Raw genomic sequence first — 13,404 nt, forward strand, 5'->3', positions numbered from 1 at the left:
TACTGTTCGTTATATTTATATGGATACATTAGTTTTGATAATTTATATATGTTTGTTGGTGAATTTTTACTTCTTATCATAATTACGGTTGTTAATTTATTCAAGTTCACTTTTTTCATAAGAAGTTTTTTCTTTTTTACCTATTAGAACTTTTCTAAGAGATATGACACATTTTTGACTGTTCAATCGCACATGAATAATGTCGAATTCTAAATCGATACTAAACCGAACTGCGTATATCTTTAATTTGTGAATATTAGCGATAATTATTTTGTAATACTATTAATTCCATTATGTTTTTAATATCTGAAGAGGGCTCAATCCGGTAGCCGAAACTTGTAATGTTTTAATTTATTTTTACCTTTATTGTTTCTTATTATACATCTTTTCTTCTTTTTTATCTTCTGTATTTTAATTAATTTTTTTAATTATATGACTTTTTAAAGAAATGCGCTGACTCTTACTTTGCCCTTTATTTATTGTTATTTATTTTATATACGAAGAATCCTTATATTTTTGTTATTCGTTTATTATCACATACAACATCTTATCGCGACACTCTATGTGTCTCGCGTACTCTATGGTTAAAGAATGAAGCGAAGAGAATATCTAGATGGGAAATTCAGTATCGTGTTCGTGAGAGCGCGCCATCTGGTCGCGGAGTGTGTGAGTCTAAACGAATATAAGGCATGGTTGAAGTATAACTGAAAGAGTGTGAGTGTGTGTGTGTGTGTACGGAAGTGTGAATGTGTCTCCACAAAATATATATCTATTTCATTTAAAGTTCCAAAAGTGTACACTTGTTCAATCACAACAAGCAGTCTTTATTATTATTAAAGAAAGTAAAAAAAAGTGTATACTCTCTGTTATTTAGAAATATATACGCTTTGTTATTTGTAAATATATGAATATATGTACGAAATATTTTTGAAATGTGACAGAAGGGACAACAGATAGCCATTCCCTCTTCCTCCCGGAGTCTCTAATCACGCTCGCGCAAACTACGTGCCCGTGAAGAGCGGCGCTTTATGATCAGTCCGGCTTTTGAAGAAATATGGCGGATGTCGAGGTGAGCGAGTCACGTGGAATACGAGAAAATTCTTGTATTACTTCAACGTCGCTGCGTTATTATAATAGATACGTTTTTTGTTGTAGCTAGCAAAAGCTTTGAAGGATTTACCAAATCGAGTTCAGACCGGCAGTAAGAAGGAGCGGCGTGAGATTTTGCAAAATGTCGCCAGCGTATTGTCAAATCCCGGTAAGGAGACACGTATTATTTTTTGATGAGAGATAAAATGACACGTACGGCGATGCTATGAAAATACGAAGACAGATTCGTTTTTCGACGTCGCCGTCGATTCGTCGCTCTGTGATTTATGCATGATTTTGACAAAACTATCATTTGTTTGGAACGATCTGGAGTAGTTTATTTACAATGTCTTTTTAATTATTTTACCAAATATCTTTCTTTTCTTATCTTAGTTCTCAACTGTTTAAAATCTAGCCGAAAGATTATCGTTACAAATTATATGTATGATATGTGTGAGAAGTTTGACAACTCCAGTAATTATTTCGTTAAACATTATTAAAGACATCTAACATATTTTTATGGAAATTATTATTATGTAACACATATGACGTATTTAAAAAATATATTTTAAAAATATATTTAAAAAAATATATTTTATATATTTTAATCAAGTAATTTGCTGCAACTGTTAATGGGATTTAAAATATTTCCATTAAATATTGTCAAAGATATCATGATATATTTCTGTAAAAATTATGTAATAAATATTTGAAAAATACATTTAATATATTTGAATTAAGTGATAAGTTTGTTGCAACTGTATTGTGTTCTATATAATTTAACTCAATTATAACAGCATATAAAAATTTATTTTCTTGAAATAGTATATAGAATATTTTAGAAATGAATATTTTATAACATTGAATTATAATTTTTTGTAAATAATTTTTTCACGTCAGAAATTAATTTCATATATATGTTAAATCTTAATAACATGCTTTCTAATAGTATTCTTTTAATAGCATGCTCAATTTATTATCTGTGAAATAAATAAAAATCTCTTGTTTATCTTTTAGTGAAGGATTTAGATTTATTTACATTATTGGACTAATTACAGCTTAAAAATATTAAATATATAAATGCAAATTCTTCATTTTTAATATTCAATTCTGAAGTGGATTTGTTATTTTCTTACAAGAAAGTAACAAATAAAATATTCTGTGTATATAATTTGATTGATTTTAGGGAAAAGATATTATGATATACAACACCTTTATCTAAAAAAATTTTTGTTCATGTCATCAAAAATTATATCTATTACATATTAGGCTACATTGGAAATTATAAATTATTTATATATGAAAGCTATGAATTATTTATTACAGGCATTAATGACAAAATTGTTAATGGAATCTGTAAGGTGGTATCACTTACTCTACATAGATATAAAGATAGTGCTTCTCAGTCCTACGTGAAAAACCTAATTGTAGAATTAATTAAACAACAACCAGATGCTACTATCAAACATATGACAACTGTAATTTCGGAGCAAGCTACCTGGCATAAGAATGTGGTTGCAACGTAAGTCGAATTCAAGAATAAATTTTCTATTAGTTATCTACTTACAATAATATTTTTCTAAAATGGTTCTTTTAGGTTGAACACTGCTCTAACTGCGTATATCGCATTAAAGTGGTCAACTTTACTTATTTTTCATGGATATCACGAACATTTAATTCAAATGGATGAATCTTTAGCAAAGCTCATTGAGGCACAAGCAAATTTATCTGCTGCAACTTTAGCGTCTGCAGATAAAAAACTTGCTAACAAGGTGTATACGTTACTCGCACACGAATGGAAAGCCATTATAGATATAGAACCTTATGTTACACATTTAATAAAATTGGAGCTTGGTAATGGTATAATTATTTTAGCCAGTTTACTTACAAAATATTTAGTTGCTACAAAAAAGAGTGATTTGGTGGAGCATTTGAAGGTAAGAGACAAGGGTATACATACACATAAACACATAATTTTTTAATAAATTTTCTATATTGTGTTTTTTTCTAAATTTCAGATAAACATGATAGATGTTTTTATAAAAGTGACAATTAGTTGTAAGAAGAAACCAGATTTGTACGTAGTCGATGCAGCTGTGCCACTTCTTCGGAGATTAACTCACGAGGAATTCAAAACTCAATTACTTCCCGCTTTACAAAAAGCTATGTTGCGAAATCCAGAGATCATAATCGAATCAGTTGGGCACATTTTAAATGGATTGAGTCTTGACCTGAGTCAATATAGTCAAGAAATAAGTAAAGGATTATTTGCCAATCTACATTCTAAGGAGGATTTGGTCCGAGATGAAGCAGTTGAAGCATGCCGCAAACTTGCTACACAGTGTTCCGATACGACGGCTGTGGAAATATTGTTATCGTCCATATTTGCAGTATTTCATGGATCGGAGGGTAAACTCACGGTCGCTACACATAAGATATCTGTTCTGCAAGGTGCTGGCAATCTCAGTTACAATGTGGCTTCGAATAGCAGCGTATAGAAATTAGCCGAAACGACTTGTGAGCATTTTGTTAAAGTCTCGAGACCGAAGTTCACGAGAAGACACTGATACACGCTCTCGAAATGATGGCACTGTGGTCAAAGAAATTCTCGTCTAATGTACCAAAAATTGTTGTTGACGCTTTTAAAAAGGGCATGGCGGCGAAAACGTCCACTGCTGCAGTGCGTACTGCCTATATCAAGTTATTCTTCTCGATTTCCGCCTCTTCGTACTCGGACGTGATAGCACCGATTCTTGCGCAGGCAATAACAAGAGCTACTCAGCAATGCGCGCAACCAGCGGCGGTAACCGAAGGTTTGGTCGCTTCGTATTTGCTACTCAAATTCGTATTAGCTGACCAAGTGGAGAATGACAAACAGAGCGTGTTATGGAATGCGATAGACGAGCAAATATTCTTTTCCGAAAAATTTCTGTCGACGTGCAGCGACGATATTTTGTACCATCTTATATTACTCTGTGAACGTCTTATCACTGAATTTTCCGATAAATTGAACGAGAAAGCTCTAACTGGGATTCATCGAGCGATCGTGTCTTGCGCCACTGCCCCAAATTCTACGACAAGACAACGGTGTTCTCCGTTAGTCAAGAAAATTATGACCGGTTTGAGCACGTACGCGCCAGCGCAGGCATCGTTAACAGAGTTTAACAAATTTTTGGAAAACGTTAAAATCAGGTCAGAATCAGATAAAGAAAATAAAGAAGACGCTTCAATGGGAGAGATTACTGGCAGGTGTCTCGCTGATGGATTGTTTGCCATATGCTCAGGTTCCTTCTTATTCGAAGCACATGCCTATCAAATGACCAGAGATGCTCTGCTTCCATCTCATCACCCGGCGCTGCTCAAAGCCGTACCAAATTTATGGTTTAAAATTGCCAAGAATTACAATCTTGTACCAAAGGATTTCTTACGTATCTACAGCAACGAAGTGAGGAAGATGTTAATCCAGAATTATAAACCGGTGCCGAACTACGAAAATGCACTTATAAAAATTGTATCACTTGCACCGGATGCTTTTCTACCCGCTCTAGTGTCGAACGTTACGAGCAAACTTGATGATCCAGAGATCTTACGAGTTACGAAGGACGAATATTTCACGTATCTTACTCCCGAGGGAGAGCTCTACGATAAGAGCGTATTGCCCGTTAATGATGAGAACGATATCCTTGGTTCTATGAATATGAAAAGAGAAAGTAAAGTTTACTCATTTAAGGAACAGCAAGAGGAGCTACAACTACGGCGCGAGTTATATGAGAAACGAAAGAGAGAAGGCAAGATAAAGGAACCAAAGTTAACGCCTAAACAAGAAGAAACTATAAAGGCACAGATTGCGAAGGAGAATGGTATTCGCAAGAGATTAACCGAATTAAAAGCTAAGATAGATAACACTGTATCCCTAGTAGCATGCTCGATACGCGGCAATCAGCAAGAGTTATCTTTGTACTTAAAGGATCTTCTACCAACCATTTTGAAGAATCTAGGTTCTCCATTGGCAGCACCCGAGATGTCAGAGCTTTATGTATCTCTTCGCCAAACAGTGACGATAGATAATAGTACAATTCTAGGTGATCTTATTGCTCACGTTACGCTGCGACAGTTGCAACCGCAGTGCGACTTGGACCAATCTTGGGAAGAAGAAAATTTAGATGTGGCGGTTAAAAGAACGTTAAATCTTATACATGCAGTGACGATCAAGAAGAAGGAATTGTTCACGGCGCCTGCATTCTGTTACGTTTTTCCCTTTATAAGGAAGACTTTGACATCATATAAGGACGAGGGCATGATCGTACAAGGACTGCAATTGATTCAAGAACATGCTAAGCAGAGAGGCAGCACTACCGATTTAAAAGATCTCAGGCATCCCAGACTTTTACCACGCAAGCAAATGTTCGATTTGCTTATTGAACTTATGGAGACCACCACGAGCCGAGTGCAGTCTCATGCGGTAGCGACTTTGCTAGATGTCGCACAGTCTGGCAGCGGTCAACCGGGTACGGCAATCGCCACTAGCGAGGACATAGACTCGTTGATTGGCGCATTACAGAATTCATTGTCGACCGTGAGAGACGCGGCTCTTAGAGGATTAACGGTGATACGACAGGCCTTCCCGTCTCAGAAAGAGGATCAGGATCAGCTCAATAGACTCACAAGGAGAGTGTGGATCGCTCAATTTGACGTAAATGACGAAAACAAGATCCTTGCTAACGAATTGTGGAACGCGGCTGACTTTACCGCGCAAGCGGAGGTCCTCTGCGAAGAACTGATTCAGGATATCGCTCATCCAGTCGAACCAGTGCAACAAGCGGCCGCACACGCGCTAGCCCAGAGCTTGGCCAACGTACCACATCTAACGCCAACTGTGTTAGATAGCCTGTTACAATTATATCAGGAGAAATTGGCTATGATCCCACCAAAGTTGAACGATTTTGGTCGTGTTATCGAACAGCCGATCGACACATGGGGTCCTCGGCGCGGAGTAGCGCTCGCTCTCGCTCAAATAGCGCCGCTTCTCACCGCCGACACGGTGCATCGACTTATTCAATTTTTCGTTCTAACTGGACTCGGTGATCGAAATCAATCCGTACGCACTGAGATGCTTACAGCTGCTGTCGCAGCGGTCGACCTTCACGGCAGTGCGAACATTACGTCACTGCTACCAGTTTTCGAAAACTTCATGGATAAGGCCCCAAAGATTGGCAGTTTCGACTCGATCAAGCAATCGGTGGTGATCCTCATGGGATCCCTGGCAAGACATTTGGACAAAAACGATCCGCGAATCAAACCTATTGTGATGCGCCTCATTGCGGCACTCTCCACACCATCTCAGCAAGTACAGGAAGCCGTAGCTAATTGTCTGCCGCATCTGACAGACGCCATTAAGGAGGACGCACCGAAAATTGTAGACAATCTAATGGATCAGTTGCTGAAATCAGACAAGTACGGAGAGCGTAAGGGTGCAGCATACGGATTGGCAGGGCTTATCAAAGGTATGGGAATTCTCGCGTTGAAGCAACTGGACATTATGAGCAAACTAACTCATGCTATCCAAGACAAAAAGAACTACAGACATCGCGAAGGTGCATTATTTGCGTTCGAGATGCTATGTACAATGCTTGGAAGATTGTTCGAGCCTTATATCGTTCATGTACTGCCACACTTGCTGTTGTGCTTTGGCGATTCGAGTCAGTACGTGAGAACCGCTACCGATGACACTGCCAGAGTAGTTATGAGCAAACTTTCTGCCCATGGCGTCAAACTTGTTCTGCCAAGTCTACTGGCGGCACTGGAAGAAGATTCGTGGAGAACGAAAACAGGTAATTAAATGCAATATTGTTTATTCTGTTAATAATTAAGTAAGTAAACAACTGAAAACATTTTTGTAATGTGAATTTTAATCTCATACAACTAGATTTCATTAGTCTTTCTATTTTTATTTTTACAATATATTTTGATATATGAGACTAAGTGCTATAATCTTGGCTTTTGACAAAAAGAAATTCTATATGGATCTTGGTTTTCTCCTGATTTTATTATAGTTACCATTTTTAAGGAAGAAGTTGAAGCTTCTTATCTAACTTGTATGCTCTAAAACTGAGTTTTGCTTTTAAATTTATTATTTAGAAGTTTCTTGTTTTTCAAGACCGAAGTATAGCGATTTATTTATCCTCAATTATCTTGAGATTAATGTATATTTTGAATATTTTGTTTTTTTTTTCTATTATAGTTGAATATTTTCTTACGTAATATCATGTGGATTGATAATTCCAGGAATTGAACTTGTAATTTGTTGCTTGACAATCGAATGATTTGATATTGAGTTATTCAGCATCCCAAAATTACTATTGTTGCTCGTGTTTAAAATACATTTGTTTTGGAAAACAATATTATTTAATTTAAAGATAAAGAACAATTATACTGAGATTTAAAATTCATGTATCTCATTTTTAGGATCTGTCGAGTTACTTGGCGCTATGGCGTACTGTGCACCAAAACAGTTAAGCAGCTGCCTGCCAAGTATCGTCCCAAAATTGATAGAAGTGCTCAGCGATTCTCATACAAAAGTACAAGAAGCCGGCGCAGAAGCGCTCAAGGTCATCGGAAGCGTCATCCGCAATCCGGAGATTCAAGCTATCGTGCCTGTGTTGTTAAAAGCGCTACAGGATCCCTCACATAAAACAGCCACTTGCTTGCAAACATTACTGGATACGCAATTTGTACATTTTATCGATGCTCCATCGCTAGCTTTGATCATGCCTGTTGTACAACGCGCGTTTCTCGATCGTTCAACAGAAACTAGAAAGATGGCCGCGCAAATCATTGGCAATATGTACTCCTTAACAGATCAGAAAGATCTGACTCCATACCTGCCGACTATTATTCCAGGTCTGAAGACAAGTTTGCTTGATCCAGTGCCCGAAGTACGTAGTGTATCGGCGAGAGCGCTGGGTGCAATGGTACGAGGAATGGGCGAGTCTAGCTTCGAAGATCTACTACCTTGGTTGATGCAAACACTGACTTCCGAAACTAGCAGTGTCGACAGATCTGGAGCTGCCCAAGGTCTCTCCGAAGTGGTGCGCGGACTAGGAGTCGAGAAACTTCACAAACTTATGCCCGAGATCATTAGTACCGCAGAGAGAACTGATATCGCTCCCCACGTTAAGGATGGATACATTATGATGTTCATATATATGCCGAGTGCATTTACCACAGAATTCACTCCATATATTGGACAGATAATCAATCCTATATTGAAGGCATTGGCCGACGAGAACGAATACGTACGGGAAACTGCATTAAGGGCAGGACAACGTATCGTTACACTTTATGCTGATTCAGCTATAATGCTGTTATTACCGGAACTGGAGAAGGGTCTCTTCGACGATAATTGGCGTATCCGATATTCGTCTGTGCAACTATTGGGCGATCTACTTTATAGGATCTCTGGTGTATCGGGCAAAATGTCAACCGAGACCGCGAGCGAAGATGATAACTTTGGTACAGAACAATCACATTATGCTATTATAAATGCTTTGGGTGCGGAGAGACGAAATCGTGTTTTGGCCGGACTATACATGGGACGATCGGACGTGGCTCTTATGGTCCGTCAAGCAGCTCTCCACGTTTGGAAGGTAGTGGTAACGAATACACCGAGAACGCTACGAGAAATATTACCAACGTTGTTTACTCTTTTGCTGGGATGTTTGGCGAGCACGAGTTACGACAAAAGGCAGGTAGCCGCTCGGACGTTGGGCGATCTCGTTCGGAAATTGGGAGAACGAGTATTGCCAGAAATCATACCGATTTTGGAAAAAGGTTTACAGAGTGATCAAGCCGATCAGCGTCAAGGAGTATGCATAGGTCTGTCGGAAATTATGGCGAGCACCAACAAAGATATGGTCCTTACCTTTGTCATTAGCCTCGTGCCAACGGTGAGGTAAGTATAATCATCTTTAAAACGATAACAATCAAAACATATAATCAGGCATTTAAATAAGGACATCCTAATCCTGTTTTAGAAAAGCACTGTGCGATCCGTTGCCGGAGGTTCGACAAGCTGCTGCCAAAACTTTCGACGGCTTACATTCCACGGTGGGTGTTCGTGCCCTCGATGATATATTGCCGGCAATGTTGACGCAATTGAACTCGCCCGACCATGCAGAGGCAGAGAACACTTTGGACGGTTTACGTCAAGTGATGGCGATCAAGTCGCGCGTTGTATTGCCGTATCTAGTCCCACAATTAGCCTCACCGCCGGTTAACACAAAAGCACTATCGATACTGGCCAGCGTGGCAGGTGAAGCATTGACAAGATTCCTCCATAGGATTTTACCAGCATTACTCACTGCTCTTTCTAGTGCGCAAGGAACGGCAAACGAACTGCAGGAGTTAGAGTATTGTCAGGCTGTTGTTCTTTCCGTCACCGACGAAGTAGGCGTCAGGACCGTGATGGATCAGTTAATGGAAGCCACAAGAGCGGAGGATCTCTCGAAACGGCGGAGCGCCGCGACATTGCTTTGCGCGTTCTGTCGTGACACTCGCGCCGATTATAGTCAGTATGTCCCGCAATTGCTTAGAGGTTTAATTCACTTATTCACCGATGAAGACAGGGATGTGTTACAGATGAGTTGGGAGGCACTTACAGCCGTCACAAAGGTAAACATATAGATCGAAATGCGTGATAACTCGAACATTAAAATTAATATAACATATACAAGAATATGAAAACTGTTAAAAACATATTATATTATAATAATTCGTTCTTAAAATAATATTAACATTTTTAATTGTTCTTTCAATTGTTTTACTTCTTACAGACTCTTTCATCTGATCAGCAAATAGCGCATGTACAGGACATTAGGCAAGCCGTTCGGTTTGCGGTGTCTGATTTGAAAGGTCAAGAATTATTACCCGGATTTTGTCTTCCCAAGGGAATCACACCGATTTTACCGATCTTCAGAGAGGCAATACTGAATGGCTTGCCGGAAGCAAAAGAACATGCAGCTCAAGGGTTGGGAGAAGTTATAAGATTGTCCAGCGCGGCCGCGTTGCAACCGAGCGTCGTACACATTACCGGTCCGCTTATCCGAATTCTTGGTGACCGTTTTAATTGGAGCGTTAAGGCAGCCGTCCTCGAGACGCTTGCTATATTACTTGGGAAGGTTTGTATGATTGAATATAATTTTTGTCGTTACTAAGAGATTTTACATTCCATATTATATGGTTTGCAAATGAAACGAAGAATGCATATAATACATTGTCTTTTAACATTCTAGTAAAGATTCTTCTGGTTCGAAATTGTTGATTTACCTTGCTTATAGGTTGGCGTTATGCTGAAACAATTCTTGCCGCAATTGCAAACTACATTCTTGAGAGCTTTGAACGATAGTAATCGGCAGGTCAGATTGAAAGCAGCTTATGCTCTTAGCAATCTGATTGTCATCCATACACGTGTTGATCCTTTATTCACTGAACTTCACACTGGCATCAAAACAGGAGATGATCCAGCGATAAGGTAATTCTAATCTGTGGATATATCCTTCAAGTATTGAAATGTTTTGCAAGAATTTATAATATTATTCCAAATACAGGGAAACAATGTTGCAAGCTCTCAGAGGTGTACTGACCCCGGCTGGCGACAAAATGACTGATCCTATGAAGAAACAGGTGTTTGCAACGCTCAGCAGCATGCTTGGTCATTCAGAGGATATAACGAGGAATGCAGTCGCTGGTTGTTTCGGCGCTCTTTTGCGATGGTTAACTCCGGAGCAATTAGCGGTTGCATTTAATGATCATCTCTTATGTAAGTTCACGAAGAATATAATGTAACTTAAATTGATAATAATTATTTACAATAATTATTAATATACGATTGATATTCGATTAGGTAACGATGTTAATGCCGACTGGATGCTCAGGCATGGACGTTCAGCTGCGCTTTTCGTAGCACTAAAGGAATCACCTGACACGGTATACAATCCTAAAGAGAAGGATCGTGTTTGCACAGTGATACTTTCCTATTTGGCTGCTGATAGAGTACAGATTGTCATGAACGGCGTACGAGCGTGTGGATATCTATTTCAGTATCTTATGAATGAATCGCAATCAATACCACAGCAAATTTTGTCGCCTTTTGTGAGGGTAAGTTCGAGAAGAACATTTGTTATATCTATATATATAAGATTCAATAAATAAATTGCTGATAATGATATCTAAAAAGACACATAACATGAAATATTTAACATTAAGCATAATAATTATATCTTATAATATTAAATCAATATTACTGTAACTTTTAGTCGATGAATAATAACAGCAACGATGTGAAGCAACTACTCGCCCGAGTTTGCATTCATCTCGCGCGTAACATACCACCTGAAAATATGTCACCTGAACTGCTCAGGGCACTTTTGCCAATGTTGGTAAACGGCACGAAAGAGAAGAACGGATATGTCAAAGCAAACAGCGAGCTCGCACTTATCGCAGTGCTTCGGCTGAGACAGGGCGAAGAAGAACATCAGGTTAGTTGCTATTTCCTAATCGGTACAAAACTTATTTAATTTTTTTTTAAGTGATTGTTTTTCTTATATGTAATTATTTTTTCATGTAAAATGTTAGTAATAATAATTTTGTCCACCTTCTTTCAGCGTTGCATGGCTTTCTTGGACGCTGGTGCAAAAGAGTCTTTGTCTGATGTGGTCAGCAAAGTGTTGCGTAAAGTTCTCTCTCAACCGGAGGGCAAAATAGAGGAATTGGATGATACGTTACTCACGTGAGAGATATTGTACTTCCCGGGGCTTATTACGCACTATACCCGTTCCAATAATCGTATTACTCGTCATTATTCGCCCGACTCCTATAAAGAAGAGAATTATCGTTCATGTATCAGCTGCATTATGAACAAATTAGCTCGTTCAACATTGTATCTCGATAAACAATTAAAGAGCGTGAAGCGGAACTGTCGCTCAATGGCGTTCAAGTTACTTAAACTAAGATGTCCTGAATATATCAAACGATTCGAACTAGAATTGTACATACTTTTACGAAAGATGTTTTCTATGATTCATATAACGGCCGCCTGACATCTAACGCTCTCAACGTCGATAATCGCACCAGCGTTTTCCCACTTAAAAGATCATAGGTGACAGTCTGTATCTCTCTATTATCGAGATTTCTTTGTGTTGAAGAAGAAACAAGATATATTGTTTAAGTCCTTACGTTTTGTTCATAATCGCATTTATGTTAAACATAATCACATTATGAAATTTTTTATAGACTTAACATCGTTGTACTATATATACGTTGTATTAAAAATTAATTTTTCATTTATTGTAAGAAAAAAATATTTGAAAATCTACACGATTAACTTGTAGAATGATGAAGCCAGTTCATAATAATTCGCTCATATAACTACGAGGCTGTATAGGAAATGCTCGCTTGCTTCTGTTAGATTTATTTATTTTGTTTGCACTTTCTGTACTGTTGCAGATGTATAAACTCGTTTACGTATTAGCAGAAGTGGTACCATTTGCTTTAAGGGTATAGCTGCGTATTTGAATTCTTTTAGTATATATAGTCGATATTAAGAAAGAACGGAGAGTGCAAGATTAAGTCAAAAGATGGTGACCTTTTTAGTTAAAGGTGTTCTCTTGAAAATTGATTGTTAATATAAATTATTTTTAACATCTCATTTTTTTATACAGATAATTTTTCTATATTATTGCCTTTATAGAAAAAAATGTGACGAAGCGTAGTAATAATAAAGAGATGTCTTAAAAATTATAGAGACAGAAATATAAAGGATAATATAAAAAAATAATTAATAGTGATTGAAATTGAATATATATTATCATTTCTATACCAGCGATGTTGTTACTCGTGCAAATATTTGAAAGAATTGTATGTAACAAAGATAGTTCTTCGGTAAAAATATCTAACTCACAGAACTCTAATAATAATATTACATCAATATTATAATTGATAACAAACATAACAATATAAATGTAATAACACATGTATAACATGTGCTAACAATTACATTGTTAAGTAGAAAATTATAACATTGATGTAATGTTATTGTAATGTATGTTGTTTGTGTTTTGTAGATAATAATTCAATATTAAATTTCGGCGCTCGGTACAATCGTCGAGCTAGCTAATCGTTTTAACAATTTCCATTTTTCTGTACCTAGTCCTGAAAAAAAAAACAACTATTCTGGAAGAATCCCCCGGGATGTGATTGTAGAAGATACAAGTAATGCAAAACTTATTAAGAAAATTTACAATGTGGCTTTATTATTGT

The 13,404-nt window shown here is 37.5% G+C and overlaps 2 protein-coding genes across 2 annotated transcripts; both read left to right on the forward strand.

Moving 5' to 3' along the window:
* Positions 1-987: 987 nt before the first annotated feature.
* On the forward strand, positions 988-3,593 carry LOC108757041 (eIF-2-alpha kinase activator GCN1-like). The gene is made up of 5 exons (XM_018501311.1): positions 988-1,069; positions 1,156-1,258; positions 2,416-2,611; positions 2,687-3,026; positions 3,108-3,593. Exons 1-5 carry the CDS (start codon positions 1,055-1,057, stop codon positions 3,585-3,587), a joined length of 1,134 nt encoding a protein of 377 aa, XP_018356813.1. The 5' UTR covers positions 988-1,054; the 3' UTR covers positions 3,588-3,593.
* Positions 3,594-3,598: 5 nt separating this feature from the next.
* Positions 3,599-12,409, forward strand: LOC108757040 (eIF-2-alpha kinase activator GCN1). The gene is made up of 9 exons (XM_018501310.1): positions 3,599-6,920; positions 7,555-9,040; positions 9,123-9,759; positions 9,921-10,265; positions 10,425-10,618; positions 10,695-10,906; positions 10,991-11,244; positions 11,403-11,624; positions 11,751-12,409. Exons 1-9 carry the CDS (start codon positions 3,671-3,673, stop codon positions 11,877-11,879), a joined length of 6,729 nt encoding a protein of 2,242 aa, XP_018356812.1. The 5' UTR covers positions 3,599-3,670; the 3' UTR covers positions 11,880-12,409.
* Positions 12,410-13,404: the final 995 nt, after the last annotated feature.

The sequence above is a fragment of the Trachymyrmex septentrionalis genome, unplaced genomic scaffold (genome assembly GCF_001594115.1).
Source record: "Trachymyrmex septentrionalis isolate Tsep2-gDNA-1 unplaced genomic scaffold, Tsep1.0 scaffold131, whole genome shotgun sequence".
Classification (NCBI taxonomy): domain Eukaryota; kingdom Metazoa; phylum Arthropoda; class Insecta; order Hymenoptera; family Formicidae; genus Trachymyrmex; species Trachymyrmex septentrionalis.